Source organism: Odontomachus brunneus, unplaced genomic scaffold (genome assembly GCF_010583005.1).
Source record: "Odontomachus brunneus isolate Ranch 3 - 2012 unplaced genomic scaffold, Obru_v1 Obru_scaffold_006, whole genome shotgun sequence".
Lineage (NCBI taxonomy): Eukaryota > Metazoa > Arthropoda > Insecta > Hymenoptera > Formicidae > Odontomachus > Odontomachus brunneus.
The window spans coordinates 643,037-659,240 of NW_022639456.1; the positions used below are offsets into that span (position 1 = coordinate 643,037).

Genomic DNA, 16,204 nt, shown 5'->3' on the forward strand with positions numbered 1-16,204 from the left:
AAAGCCATGCACACACGTATACAGGCTAGCCGTGCGTTCCTCCGCATTAAATTTTAATGACAGTTTGTTTGCCTTCGGGGGTCCGACTTGCTCTTAATGTAAGAGTCGGCGGGTCGATGGCTCCTTTTTTCTCCCGAAAGAATTACGGAAGTCTTTCTCAAGATTTTCAGGAAACGCAAGAAGGATTAAGAAGTAAATCGACGCTACTCCAAAACGCCGAGGTTCCGTTGAACCAGCGGGACCACGTAGAATGGAGGAGTCCGTCGCGCGTTTTATTAGCTCGTCGTCGACAGTGGGGGGGTCCTCGACACATTTTTGCACGGTTGCGCGTCGCGCGCGATGCGAACAGCATAAAAGGAGAGCAGATATTATCCTTTATCCGTGCGGCGTGCGCACAAAGGCGGACACGCGGCGAGGGCTTAAAACGCGACGGGCACAAGAGGGAGGAAGAGAGAGCCAGCCAGGGCGTCGGATCGATGAAATTAGCATGAAGCGTGAAGAGCTCGAGGGTGGGCCGAACTCTTAAAGAGGGTGCTGGATAGAGACGTCATAATATTGCTCTCACGTGGCAGCTACGCGATAGTTATCCGCGACGAAGAATCTTTCCTGCTCCGGGAATACGACGGTGTCTCCCCGGGCAAGCTTCACGTTCTCTGACGGAGGAGAAACAGAAGCAGAAAGGCGCAAGACTTTTTTTTGCGCGAATTTTATTCCATCTATTATTCGTTGTCGGTGTATACCACTCTCGGGACGCAGCACGCGGCTGTTTTCGGGCCGGACGAGTTGATCTGACGAGAGCGTTTAAATTAATTAATTTAACTTCGCCAACAAAATAAAGTTTCCGCGGCGTCCACGACTCCCGTTGCGTGTCACAGTTGACGATTTCGGTCCCGCTGCCTGCGCGCGTTGCCCGTCCGGAGCTTGGAAAAATTGTAGTTGTCTGCGCGATTGTTGAGATTCGCTAAGTTCGATCTCGACGCCGCTCGCTGGAGGATTTTTAATCATCGTGGTATGGAAGAGCGTCGTCGCGAGACGGGTATTACACGAATGGCTCGCGACCCCCCGCGTAATAGCGCGTATATTATCTCTTAACGCGTGTATGCGCGAGCGCGGGCGCAATTTTTACGAGTGCTTATTCGTGCGGTAGTCGCGTATTTCCTGCCCGTTCATATGTATGTATGAGTCGGGGGTGTTAACCGTGAAGCGAGCGGAAGAGCACAGGGCCGCCCCGACTTTCTCTCCACTCCTCTCCATTCAGACTACTTCCGTTATCCTGGGGTTCGTCCCGAACGAGCGCCATACAGCACGGCTTTATTATCGCGAAAACATCCTGGAGATAATGGCCGGGCCGATTCGACACGCGTAATCAGCAGCACTTCATAAAACTTATTCAACGGCCGCGCCGTTATTCTGGAAAGCGGTGTAAACGCGAGTACGCAGGGTTAAAATACACTCGCGGGGGTGCGCTTTTTTGCTTGAGAGCAAAAATCGCCGTTTTTCCGGAAGAATGGGAGAAAACGGTAAATCACGATAAATTACGCGAAATTATCGAAAGTGACACTCCACATACACGTAGCGAGCCATACGACGCGATTTTAAGGAGCGGAGCATTGAAAAAATGTGTCGAGGACTCTCAACGACGGGCTAATAAAACGCGCGACGGACTCCTCTATTCTGCGTCGTCCGGTTCTTTTCGAACGGAACTTCGGCGTTTTGAAGTAACGTCGATTTAATTCTTAATCCTTCTCGCGTCTCCTAAAAATCTTGGGAAAGATCTCCACAATTCTTTCGGGAGAAAAAGAGGAGCCGTGATATAATCGGCTTTGGGAGACAGACTGGCGCTGCAAAATCTATCATTTCCATTGACACGGCATGTTAGTTAATCGGGACTCGCATTGCTCACTGGGCCTTGTTCTGGGCTTCCTCTCTCTTGCACGCGCGTGCACATGCGTGTATACATGTGTGTGATCGTTTGGTATTTGGAACGAGAGGTGCGGGGACGCGAGAACACTTTGGCACGTGCTGGCGACATCCCGTGTATTGGAGTCGCACGCATGTAACATACGCGCCAGTCGAAAGTGAGCAAAATGCCACAAGCTGTCATTAAGCCACCCCTCCGGCTCGATCGAGGGAACGGAGGTGGACGCGCGACCTCGCACGAGCCGCGAAATCACCGGTTGCGAGCCTCCTGTATCGAAATAACGACAGTGTGCGATGACGGCTCGTTCTCTCCGTGTAGTCACGAATTAATAAAGCCTTTCATGCGAATCAAATAAATTGGCGACTGCTAATGTTCATAACCAAAAGCGCAAAGCTGCTCAAACCGATTCTCCGACCGCGCGTTTGTCGCGCCAGAGGAAAATACGCAATTTCGCGCCAATTACGATCGTGACCGATCCGAAAAAATGCAGTAACAGGCCCGCCACGCGCCCCGTCGCGACACGGAGATTTCTCGTATAAATTCCCGCGCCCTTCGCAAACGCCGCGCGCGCGGAGAGAGTCACCGGCTTGGTCCGCGTGGGAAATTCTCCACAGAGATTGACGACGGGAAAAAAAACTACGAGGCGATCGTACGGCTGACGTCTCTATTATGCGAGTCTGTGACAGCCGCGTTAGCGGGGTCCCAGTTAATACGATCTGATAACTCGAAATATTCATGTCGTGCACCTTCGGGGGTGAATAACGCAGATCGATCGCGACTGTTGCGAGCGTGAATCTCGTGAGATCTTCAAGACAATCGAATTTTTTGTTTGTTTTATCTTACTCGCTCACGATCGGGATCCTGAACGCGTAATGAAAGTATGCCATTTTAATCCTTACAGTTCGGGCAATTTTCTCAGTTGATTTTTACAGCTTTACGCGATAAATCAACTTTCCAAGTTTCGTTTTCCTTAACGACGAGCATCGTGAATATCGTCGTTCCAGGATGAGGATTAGAAAGGCGTATTTTGCGTTCGTGTGAAATATAGTCTCTTCAATGTGTTACGCATAAATTGTTCGTGAAAATTTCCAAAGAGAAACATGGAGGAATGAAAAGTAAAGATACAAATTTTGGGATTCGGAAATATATGTGAAAAGTTAAGCGTTGAGTTTATCGCGACTCGGCAAAGAAATACTGTAATAACGGACAGTGACATAAGCGCCGGCCTAAAATTTTTCATTATAACGCCACGAGAGACGTAATTACCATTAGCTACTAAATCAAAAGTTTGGAGACACGCTGGAATAGCGTAATGTGCGAACGAGGCGCGAAAGTATCCGAGCCAATTCCAAACGACGACGACGGAGACGACGGTTCCGCCCGTCCCGGTGTATCGTTATCTCACGAGCCATTATTCCAGGAGTTATCATAGCCGATTTGATTTATCGCGCGGACCGCCAAGAAACTTGCTGCGGCCCTAGCTTCGTCGTCGATCGTATTCCAGCGGTGCAGCGGCGGAATATTATCGTCCGGAGGGACAGTGAAAGGTTAGTGCGAGGCAGGGTGAGACGACGAGCGACGGCAATCAAGCCGAAATGTATAACAATAATCGTAATTATTAGAAACTATTCAATCGTCCTTTACGTTGTGCAAAATATCATATGTATCGAATTGTTATATAAGATAGAGGGAGAAAGAGATTACGATCGACGTATGATAAAAGCGATATAAATCGCAGCTGTTCAATAATAGAAAAGTTACAAGAGCGCGCACGAAGGAAAATGGCTTATCGACCGACCGTACGTATTTACGAGCGGTCGCGTGTACACACAGATAGCGGTAGGAAGCAGGGTATGCGAGAGGGGACGAGAGGAGTCGAATGGTCGCGCGGGCAAGATACAAATTACATTTAAATAGAAGTCGAGAGGAACGCGCGGTATTCGCAATTTAAACGGAAAGAGCTATGGAGGGAGGAAGGGAGGGAAAGAGAAAGAGAGAGAGAGAGAGAGTGAGGAAGAGAGAATGAAGAACGGGGTGGGCGATTCCAAAATACGGCGGTGGCGGAAAAAGGACAGGGAGAACGAAGGGGGGCAGAGGTGGAAAGAGCACGAGCAGCCGGTCTATGGTTTGCGGGGGTAAGGGAACCGGCAGAGACCGAGGGGGGTGTCTGATGCCACGTATAATCACAGCTTTTAATCTGGCACGGTTGCCGAGGGTGGCTCTCAGTCACGGCGATATAAGGGCTACCTCGAAGGCGGCGCGAAGGGGTGGCCGTCGTATTGCTGCCGGTAGCGTTCGTCGTCCAAGCGGGGCCACTCGGTATTTAGCAACGCGCCGGGGGTTCTCTCGGACAGAGCACGGGGGTGGCGTGGACGGTCGCCACGCGTCGTGCGTTATTGCCTTCTTTCTTTTTTTGCTGGCTATGAAGCGCTACCAGCAGCAGCAGCCCCCTGCGACTCTCTCCCAACGGCTCCTTCAAATTCTTGCGATCCATGGCGGGTGGCTGGTGATGGTTTTCGAAGCGAACGGCAAGGGGATGCTCCAATTCTACGCGGAGGTCGCCACGTGGCCGATTTCGCGAGCGTTTAACGAACCCGCCACGCGTACCGCCGACGCCGTGATGCGCGTCTAATCGAGACGAATGGATGATTTTCATACCATACAGCGGCGATTACCTGCTACCTCCGAGAGAAGATGATGCTTCCAGCTTCGCGCTGTTACAGCGTTGACCATACCGAGAGCCGATACCGAACTGTCACCGCGCGACCCCGACGACTAACGCGGTGCAGACGATGATCGATCGGATCGGTCGGTTGGCCGGTCAGAAGCGCGGTGTAAAGAGACCGAGCAAAAGAACCAGGAGGACAGGTTGAAGGAATCCAGCGCTCGCGGGGATGTCGAGAAGAGACGAGGGGAAACGGGCAAAAGGCGACCGACGCGTTATGGGTAGAAGACACACGCACCAGTTTTGAAAGAAAAGAAAAGTAAAATAAAATGGAACTCGGCCACGGAGAGAAAGAGAGCGAGAGCGCGAAAGAGAGAGAAAGAGAGAGAATGAGAGAGAATGAGAGAGATCTCAGTGCCCGATAGACTTCGACGAGAGAACGCACGGAGGACAATCCAAGTTGAAAGTCGATATCCTTCGGCCGCATCCGACCGTGCGTAGTTCACGTACACATGAGTGTACGTTCGTCCCAACTCAAGCCGAGGACAACGATGACGACGACGTCGAACGCCGAGCGTAAGATCGCCGATCGAGCTGATCGGTCGGGACAGCTGGTGCACGGTGGATGAACTTGGACAGCGACGCGAAACGCGGTGTAGGGTTGCGAGAACTGTCGGTGGTTAAAATGACGTTAACTGCTCCGACAGAGTTATTCCCCGGGCGAATACCGCGCCCGGAGATCCTCCCGTCTCGTGCCTTGTGTACATTTTTCGATCGTTTCTCGACGTCGCGATCCGCTCGCGTAGAACGGCTTTCCTATGACGGCTCGAAGGAAGAAGAAGGAGATTAGCATTAATGTCATCAATACATTGAAAGAAAAAATATCTAGGAAATATTTTTTTGGTGGGTAGAGAATTTGTTTACTTAAATCTAAATTCTCTTTTATTCAAATAAAATAAATAATTGCTTTTTCATAAAAAGATAAGATTTTTTCAAAGTTTTCAGAAAATTTTCTTATTCGAAAAATATTTTTTTTCTTAGATACTTTCTTCTCTCAGCATAGTTGGAACTTATCGAACTTGAATATTCTATATCAAGTGCGGAAAAAATATTTTAGTAAAAGTTATGTTAAGATTTCATTTTATAATGCTTTTTGTAATGCTAGACTATACTAATATATTATCGTATAAATTATCATAGAAATAGTAAATTTATCTACCAAATATACGATATAAAAAATATTCACGTAATTCGAATAATTTTGTAGTAGAAAATCAAACGCGTGCATAATATTTTGGAACAAACATAAAAATTTCGGTCAGAATTTCTATATAGCTCAAGATTGCAAAATTTCGTTGTAATTTTTACTACATATTCTCCGTGCAGTGCAAGAAAGTTTCAACATCTAATTAAAGACAATATGTTATCATTTTGTTAATAATTTACACGTATCAAGTGGCAACTAAAATGAAGTGAAACAGAAAAGTGTTATATATAGTGTTATATAGTCTCTCACGAACGGGAACTCTCTTGGGGTTGCGTACCCTTCTGAATTGATGTTCTCGGCGCTAATCAGTGAATAGTTGAGGTCTACCTGAACCTGTCGACCCTCTTAACTCGACTCTAGAATTTGATCTGACATTTTATTGTCCTTCGGAAGCGCTTTAGCGCGTCATCTTATCTGTAACCTGGCCACATCGACAAGTGACTTTTATCGACGAGGAAAAATGCAAACACCGTCTCGATGTCTAATATTTGATCGAATCGATGCGACGTCACGTGGGACTTGAGCGGCATTTAACCAGCGAGCACGCGACTTCGTAGCCGTGACAATGGCTACGTTCTCGATGGACGCGGTAAGTAACCGCAACAATGCCGGGGGAGAGACAGCCCCGGGGGTAGTGGAAGAACCGAAGTAATGGATGGTTCCTGGAACCCGAGGCGAGTGAATTGTTGGCCCCTGCACGTCCGCCTTGGAGACACCCTCGCCTTGCCCTGGCCGCGTAAATCAATGCACCCCTTCGTACTCTCGCGCTACCAACCCCCGGCCTTCCGTCCACCTCCTCCTACACCGCCACCGTCGCCACTGCCGCCGCCACGGCCAACCCCTCCTCGCTCTGGCCTCTACATACTCTCTCTCGCGGAGCAGCAGCAGCAGCAGCAGCCCTCTTCTTCGCCTCGGAGAAGGGTGAGTTAGGGGGTGTCGGAGACGTCCGGCTACTGCATTATGTATTTCTCACCGAGCCGCCACTAACTTCCACTCTCTCTCTCTCTCTTTCTCTCTCTCTTTCTTTCTCTTTCTCTTCCCTCCGAACCATCGTTCCTCGGGCACTCCTTCTTTTCCCTTTCACCCCGTTTCACCCTTCCCGTTTGCCGTTCTCGCATGAACCTTGCCTGTTTGCTACCTTTCCGCGTTCCCTCTCGCTTTCTCCCTCGTCGGTACGAGTCCTTGCTGCTCGCTAAAGTCTTTTTCTTTCGTGCGCGCGCGAAGGGAGTTCCGACGGTTCCTTTTAATCAGCCGACCCGTCGGCGGCTGCGGACGGTGCCGCCGCGGAATTAATTTCCTACGCCCGTGGAACACTCCCCGCGACTGCGGCGCGCGTCGTAACGAAATGGAAAACGAAGAACGTCCGTCAGCGGCGATTTACGACGGTTCAATTTCTGTCGGGGATAAATAGAGACGTCGAGGGTGGTTCGAGTTTTCAACCTCGGCGAAATCGGCAGTCACTTTGTTAATTTTTCTTCATTTGCTTAATTATCTGTGAGCTCGATAATGCCAGAGCGAATACGATTCCTCAAACTTCGTCATCTTCGTTCTCCGAGCTGAGCTACAATTCGGTGAAGGGTGTCCCATTCTTCGGATAGGTGGAGGCTCACACGTCTCTCCAGAGGGGTGGACGACATCGCAGAGATGACCACTCGCTTAAACAATCGCACGATTCGCTCCAACACGCGGATACAGCATGTAAACTCGACTCTCCGTTCGTCCGTCCATCCGTCTGTCCGTCGACGGTCGGTGACTATTAATTACAGGGACACGCTCGGCCACCGCTCGGGAAACCGTGCCATCGCCCTCCTGCTTCCCTCCCTCACCGTCCCTCTACATCCTCTTCCTCGCCCATCCCGATTCTCTCGTGGTACCCGTGATTTTCCACCCTTGGATCGAGGGAATGAGAGCGAGGGCCTGCCTGGCTGTCTGGCTGGCTGGCTGGCTGGCTGGTTGGCTGACTGGCTGGCTGGCTGACTGGTTGGCGGCCTGTATATCGCGCGATTCCGCGTACTAAAAGGGTTGGGCGGTGGTGGCGGTGCGGCATTGACATCCAACCTACCTCGTCCTCCCGCTAACCCCCCTGTCGGACTGCCTGGAACCAGCCGGAACGACGGTGCTGGCCACCTCGACAAATGTAATCTCGTCGGCGCACAGCGGCGCTCCTCTCGCTTGACAGCGGGTTCTCCGCGGATGACGAATGTTGTAATCGAGACGCACTTTCGCGCCAAACTCGGACGTCGGATAAATTGAATAGGCCGGCTTCCAAAAACCGCTCTAAGTCCGCGGATCGAGATCGCAGCAGCGAAACAGGAAAAAAACATCCGCGTGTTATTCGTAATTTGACAGTTTGGATATTCTTATTAAATTAATTTCCTATCAAGTTAGTTTGTATATTTCTGTTAAATTATGTAGAAAATATGTTCAAAGTTTAAATATTTCCATTTAAGAACCAAAACATTAAGAACGTCCACGATTCCAAATCAAAATTTTGACTTTATCTTCGATCTCAACATTCCATTTAACGTCTATTTTGAGGTCCTGAAATTGACTTCTTTTAATTCTGTTTAAAATACTAAGCCGTTAGTAGGTTTTCTTTAGAATTTACAAATGCGTTTTTGGGTTACCCGGAGGAGCTAAACAGAATTTCAATTTCCATGTGTATTATACATACATTGATTCTTAAAAATGTACAAATGTTAGAAAATTCAGGTCCAAAGTAGGTTCTAAAATTTCGATTCAGGGTTAAATACAGGGTTAGTCTGCAGTTAAGTGTAGCAACTTTTTTTGAAAAGTTTTGCAACGCATTCCGTATCTAATAGAGAAACATATCTTCTGAGAATTACTAAGAAAATTGAAAAAAATTAGAAATATTTTCCTATTGGATACATTACGAAACTCACTGAGAAAAGGTGTTTAATCAGCCGACTGCACATTTCCGGGCATTGGTACTTTACTTTAGTTTTGGAGGTCTCTTGTCGAGCACGACTGTCGGTCGATGATTGATTCAAACGACTGATTTGTTTAAAAAGAAAAACGATAGCATGTGAGTGCAACATTCCGTTACCAAGGCGCGCATACGAAAATCCCACGATTTCGTAGCACATTCTATCATGAATTCTATTTAAACGTGCAGAAATTATGAATGCACGCCGACCCTTCCAAGCGATTCATTTTCCACACGACTCGATCGCGAGCTGTCGCAAGCTGATTCTAAATAACGGGTTAACGAGATACCAATTTCTTACGTCGCGTCGTAAGAAAGATTCGGTATGATTCTCGGGGACGCTCGATGGGGGTGAGATGTCAATGTCAACCCTCGGAATGGACGCACACGGCCCGGCTGGCCGAATCAACGAATGTAATCTCGTTTCGCAGTGACGCTCCTGTTAGACAACTTGGTCTTCCACGGCCTTTTAAAGACACATGCATTTCAAATGCGCCGCGTAATCTCCTAGTTCTCCAGACTAATCCAAGCTGATCCTGTCTAATCCGATCTAATCCAGTCTGCTGCGTGTATTATTGACGATTTATCGATAGAATTTTGAGTAACATAGCGGAGATGCGAAACTTTCGCAGCAGAGTTCTCAAAAAGAGAGTGTCAATTATCTGAACGTTTTACAAGTTGACAAGAAATGAGAGAAAAATCGAATTCTTCCTACGACGGCAATACCAACCGCGATCGGGAGAAATGACTCACGTCTGCCCAAGAACCGATTCGCGGACGAGACACGGAATTCTTCTCGCGCTCGACAGACGAATGAGAGCCGCTGTCGGCATCCCGGAGCCAGTGGCGCGAGTAAACCAATAACGCGTCCGCCACGCCGGGTGCCAGATTCAAATCCGGCGGGGACCGAAACGGTATTCCACGACGAAACGGATAGCGGGGGCTCCGCAGGACATTTCGAATCCGTCTCCGCGTCCTGCGGGCTTTACTGGTTTGTCGAGCCATTGGCTCGATTCGGCAATTCCGCGCGCGTCGACTTCGCGAAAGAGAACGAATGGTTGAGCGCCCGTTCGCACGCAAAACTGTTGCTCTCGCGTAATTTTGCTTAATCCGATCGTCGCGCGCGGAGGGTCCGCGTTTCGCATTGTCAGACAAAATGGAAAACAGATAAAGTCGCGAGATTTTTCAACGTTTCTGTAAAAAAACATCGCGGAATGCCGACGACACGCGAAGCGAATATCTCCTGCGATTTTGTTTAGCCAAATCGGACAAGGTGTACGTGCGGACGTACACCAAGGTAGAGCTGTTAGGGCAAAGCGAAGGAGTCGCAGCAGGGCGAGAGCTTCGTCTCTCGAGCGTCTTCGCGAAGCGGAAGGAGAAGGAAGAAGAGACGCGAAAGGAAGGAGCCGGAGATATTCCGCCCGTTCCGCAGGGTGTACGAAGCGTATCCAATTTGATGGCATTACAATAACGGGGGTAATGTCTGAGAATAATGAAATTTCCCCCAATCACCACGGCTCGCCTGGAATACGTTCCTTCGTTCCGTTCGTACCTCCTTCTTCTCTCCATCCTATCCTTCCATTTATCTCTTTCCTTTTCCTCTTTCTTTTCATTTTTATTTCTCTCTCTCTCTCTCTCTCTCTCTCTTTCTCTTTCTCTGCTCCTCATTTCTCCTCTCTTTTCCTTCGAACCAAGTCTTCCACCGTCTACTACACGCGCATTACGCCGCACACGAATGGACACGTATAAGCGGACCAGGGCAGATGAGTAGAAACGTTTTCGAATCAATCCCGTTCGCGAGTTATTTCGCTCCCTATCAGAGGAAGAACGAAAGAGAGAACACTCCGCCTTGAGAGGCGGATCCTGGGTCAGAAGTTTTCGAATATCGTCGCCCGTTGTCGCTTGCGAAAGTTCCACGCGTTCTCGCGAGCATGCACGCGGTAAGTAATCGCGACGTTACATAGTTACGCGACGAGAACACGATAAAAATTGAAAATTAATTAAATTAAATTAAAGAAATTAAATTAAAATCTAATATCAAAATATACCAATAATTATATTAATAGATTATAAATTTAAAATAAATTTAAAGCCATTAAATATAATATAATATAATTAAATTAATATAATATATATATAATATATATATATATATTATATATAATATATATATATATTATATAATATATAATATAATATAATTAAATAATAAATTAAATTAAAAATAAACATAAAAATCTGTTATAATACACGGAAATATATTCGCGAGGGTACACGCGTACACAGGCTTCTTTGAGAATTTTCACGAATGAGCGAAACGAAAATTTCGCAATCGTATCTTTCGGTTCATACAATTCGCAAACAGTTTGACGCGTCAATTTCATTCCGAGGCGATGCATTTTTAGAGTTACGCAATACGAGATACGGGGGTATCGAAGAGATTTCAATCGCGAGACCGGAATTCCTTTTGATCGTTCGTCGTGTTTTCAGCGGCGCGATTCTCGTTCGGAGCTGCACCTCTCGGCGGCGCAATAATTCTCGAGCGAACTGTACGTAATGGAATATTACACGGGCCATTAAAGAAACGTTAATCTTGCCCACAACAAGTTCAGAAGCGCTCGCAGGATGCTCAGACGTGGCCGGGATTACGCGCCGGCTTTGATCCTCCGACGCCCCCGGAGGCGCTCCGAGTCCGCAAGCTCCTGTAATTTGTTAAAACGCGAAATTCTGTGACGTCGCTGTTTGTGTCGGCGCCTCGTTACCGCGTAAAATGCTAAAAGTCACGCGGCGCCTTTGACGACTCGTAGCCGTACAGCACACTCGGCGCTCGGGCGTTCTTTCTGCCATTGCGCGTGAAATTATTTCCTTACCGTGAACACGCGAATAGCGTCAAGTGGCGTAACGTCTTCGAAATACATTGATTCGCGGTGTAATTTAAATTGCCCGCGAGATTTCATTTTGTCGAAAAATTCCACGAGTTTAAACGAAGCGTTAAAAATGAGAGAAGGTGAAATAAAATTTACCGGAATAAGCAAGGAGATACTTGAGAAATTCTTGAATCGCACCAGCAAGCGCATTCACTTTCTGATTGCGATGTTACGTGTTATTCAGACAGGGTGGGTGGGATGCGTCTTCGACGCTGTATTATTTTTTGATCTTTAAATACGAAAACACGGAGAAGATTCGTTTTCGTAACGACGGAGCTACACGAGAAATGGGTACTAAAATTTCCGGAATGTCGAAAGAAGTGGGACACGAAAAAAAACATTGTGGATGACCTCCCACCTCCTCTCTCTCTCTCTCTCTCTCTCTCTCTCTCTCTCTCTCTCTCTCTTTCTCTCTCCTCTCTCCCTCGCAGACACGAGAAAACAGCCTTTGACACATTTTCCTCTCGCGTCGATAAGAATGCTCTCGGTTCCATCGTCATTCTTCTCGTCCTGCCTCTACGACGACTCTCTTTCGAGGTCTCTCCGCGAGGGTGGCTCGCGCTACGTACACCTCGGCGCTATTACGAAGGCGCGAGGGTGCCAGCCAGCCAGCCAGCCAGCCAGCCAACCAGCCAGCCAACCATCCATCCAGCCAGCCAGCCAGCCTCGGCTAGGGAAGACGAGTAGGAGACGCGGCAGGGACGCGAAGAAGGGCGACGCAGAGCGACGCGGGGCACGCAGGGAGGAAAGGAAGGAGGGTAGAATTTAGCGACCCTCTTTTGCTTTTTACCCTAAGCGAGTCGAGAGCCCCTTAGCCACCGTTTATTGGACGCATGCAAATATCCATGGCAACGGCGTACACGGGAAGAACCAACCAACCCCACCGCCTCGAGTACACCGAACGTACCGTACGCGAGAGAGAGGGAGAAGGAGGGAGTGTTGGAGGAGGAGGACAAGTCCTTCTTCAGGTCAGAGAAAAGAAATAAAAAGGAAAGAGGAAAACGTCGGGGAATTTCCTTTTGATCCGCGCGCGTCAGCCGTCCTCGAGCAATCTCTTAATTGATTCCGCAGGAATAGTTCTGTCACGTTCCCGACTTCGCGTGTCTTCTCTTCGCACCTACCGAGTTTTCGATTGACCTTGCCTTTTTTCAGCAAAAGTACCCGAGCTACGTATGAAAACATGTGCAAAAACACACACGAGAAACTGAAGAGGGTCCCAAACCACGCTCATAAATAATATCTAACACAAGACTGCTCGTGGGAAAAGACATTACCGTTTTTTGTCAATGCCCACGGAATACCACGGCGATCACGAGCCACGATATTCTAATGAAGCGCGCGATATCCCGCCGCGTTGATCGCATCACGACCGCGAGAGGAGACAGGAAGAGAGCGCGACTCGTGTTTGGGGGAGCTCGCCAGGGCGGAACCGGTTAACGCCAAATCGTCCGTCATTCGTTTGCGCGATTAACCGCCTCGTGTTAACAACATCAGCGCGCGCCGCGACAAGAGGGTGGAGTTTACGTAGTGCTGGTCGCGCGCGCCCCCGAGTCCATCGGCTCGCATAAACATCCTCTGTACAGCCGCCAACCCCACGGAAAACTGATTTCCATCCCCCTGCTGCCCCTCCACTCACCGCGCACGAGCGTCCCGACTATCCGCCGTTATCTATGTAAATGCGGTCCTGTTCTGTGTGAGTAGACAAAGCCCCCGCGTTGACAATACACGCCTGCGCGCGCTTACAACAACCTTCTCTCTTTTCCACCCCCGCTGCCGCGAGAGTCCGAAAGTCGGGCTCCATTACGGCTGTTTTGCGACGCGCTTTGCATTGTCGTCGCCGCCGCGCCGCGACGCCGATTCTTCCGACGAGAACTTCTGTCACCCTTAATGTCCGCCCGTAATCGGTCGGGGCGAGCATTCGCCGCGATTCAACGAGCATCCCATCGGGCAGCCCGCGTTATTTTGAATATTCACGAGAGAAACGCAGACGGGATAGTATCGGGGAGTAGACTCGCCGTGCGTGTACTTTTCCCCTTTTTGCCAAATTCTCAACGAGATCAAGTGCAGTCTCCAGTGAGAGAAAGGAAATGGTACTCACACTCGGGATGTTGTCGTTCGTGCACACGCCCTCCTGCAGCAGACGATCTCGGATCTCCCACGCGAAGATCGACGGACACTCGCTCTTGTAGAGCGAGATCTTGTTGACGACCTCCGCGGTGGCCACGCGCGGTTTACTACCGCCGATCGCCCTGGGCCTTATGGATCCGGTCTCATAGTACCTGCAACAATAATATTTTGCGGTACAATGCGGTAGGAATACGCGAACGCGTTCGACATCACTCCTGACAGTCTGAGTACTGTGTGCCTATCAAGCAGACCAGCCGAGATATTTCGCACGGAAAAGAATAATTTGCAGCACTTTGACCTACTTCAGCTACACGCTGAAACTCGGGGAGGAATGCGCGTGCACACGATACGAAGCAAGCAATATTGCAACCAACCTGCCGAGGATCTTCGAGACGCAGCCGTTGCTGACCTGCAGTATCCTGGAGATGTCGCAGGGTCGCGCGCCCGAGTGCGCGAGTTCGACGATCTTCTGTCGCGTCGAGTCCGGAAGTGGCCGGCCGCCGACGAAGACACCCCCCAGCTGGTTCACCCCGCTGTGCCCTGCGAATGACCACGAGAGTTCACGTGTAATGCGGCGCAACGCTTCAGTCGCTTATCGTCGGGGGAACTACCACCGACAACAACAAATTGACGGACCAACAACACATTACAAATAATCCCTCCCATCTCCCCCTTCCCCCCTCGGATTGCTCGTTCGAGAGGTGTGAAAAATTCAAACGCTTCACCGCCTCCGGAGGCTTCTTCGCGTTTCGACGAACAATACCGCTGTCGCCATAGATCATGTATTTTCCCTGCTTCACCCCGCGACTGCCTCTTCCCTCCGGCTCATGCTGGAAAAGAGAGAAGAGGACCACGACGTTCTTTCCTTCTTTCTTTCTTTCTTTCCTTCCTCCCCGACGCTACGCGCTCGACGAAGGGTGCGACAGAGAGATGGAAGACGAGCGCAGGGGGTTGGCCGCGAACGTCGTAACGTCGGCGAATCCCATCGTAGATAATCTTCGACTCATTGTGCCGGTGACAAGGCAGCCACACACACGAGAGAGAGAGAAAGAGAGAGAGAGAGAGAGAGAGAGAGGCAGGGTGAGAGGGGGAAGGAGGAGGAATGCCCGGGCCGGAGTGCCGTCGTGTTCCTTGAGCGCGGATATTTTATATTCCCGCGACTAGGGACGCGACGCGCGCAAAAGCTGCACCCGAAGCTGACACCTATAGCGGCGAGCGCGCCACGCCCTAATTTTTCTGGGGTAGAAATCTCGGCGTCTTCCCGCGACGGGGGATAGGGGTAGTAGGTAGAATTTGTGGAATAAGGCGAGAGATAGGTGGACGTGCCAGCGCCAGACGCGTTAGCAGATTCTTTCGGAAAAATGTACGTGTCACGTACCGTGATGTGTATAAATCAACCTCTTGGCGAGACGCTCGCTAATTTATGATGCACACGGAAAAGGAAATTTGATCGGATTAACCGAATATCTGATGAAATATGAACGAACCGGGATTCCGATTGAACTTAACCAGAATTCTGTTCAAGTCAACAAGATTCTGTTTGAAATTTTTTTTAAAAGTTCTGTTTAGTCAGAAATTTGGTTCGGTCAATCTTGTTAACTTGAACGAAATTGTGATCATTTCAACCAAAATCTCTAGTTCGTTCACTTCACCATACAGACATTTGATTAATCCAATCAAATTTTTTCTCTTTCATCTACCAATACCTTATCCCTTTTTATTTCGCGTCATGAAAAGAGCTGACTCCTCGATCTTGCGCAACAGTATGGCGAAAAGCACTTGTGTTCTTCATTTACGCGCAAAACTACTCGCCGGATCTGTTAACGGACGACAGCACAGCGGGGCAATGTCGAGTGCTCGGAATTCGCGCGGAAGCATCGACTCGAAAAAAAATCGCCACCGAGCGAAGTAAAATATGTTGCGAGCGCAAACTCTCGTTCGCGAGGAGAAGCGACGTTCGTTGGTAGGAGAAGCGGCGTCGGTTGTCAAAAATTTCTCGTCGTCGCTAATTCGACGCGTCGGCTGGCGCACACACCCGAGGGGAAGAGAAGGCGGGGAGGGGTTATAAGGGAGATTTACGAGCGTGCGCGCGATCGACGAAAAGGGGGCTCACGGTCGATTGACTTTCGAAAATGGGCCTCGCGCGAGAATCGCGAGCCATTTCTCGCGTGTGTCTACGCGCCCGTTGTCGATGGGCCTTCGAACGAGGGAAAACGTTCGAGTGAGGAGAAGACTGCTCCGATTGTGCTCGCGTGTAACACCTATCGCGTCGTCATTCACAAATTAACGGCGCATTTTCTTCATAAACAGCGCATTTCACCGCGTTTGTCTCTCTCTCTCTCTCTCTCTC

At 49.4% G+C, this 16,204-nt stretch overlaps 1 protein-coding gene across 10 annotated transcripts in view; it reads right to left on the reverse strand.

The window, feature by feature from the left end:
* LOC116853791 (paired box protein Pax-6-like) overlaps positions 1-16,204 on the reverse strand; it is a 121,660-nt gene that overhangs the window by 43,379 nt on the left and 62,077 nt on the right. For 9 of the 10 annotated variants that reach the window (XR_004380036.1, XM_032835008.1, XM_032835009.1 and 6 more), the window contains 2 exons: positions 14,229-14,394; positions 13,826-14,009 (listed from right to left, as the gene is read on the reverse strand). Coding sequence is in view for 9 of the 10 variants with exons in the window: in XM_032835008.1 (XP_032690899.1) it covers positions 13,826-14,009; positions 14,229-14,394 (350 nt within the window). In the remaining variant the exon portion in view is untranslated. The remainder of the gene's footprint in view (positions 1-13,825; positions 14,010-14,228; positions 14,395-16,204) is intronic. The other variant, XM_032835007.1, reaches the window with a different exon arrangement.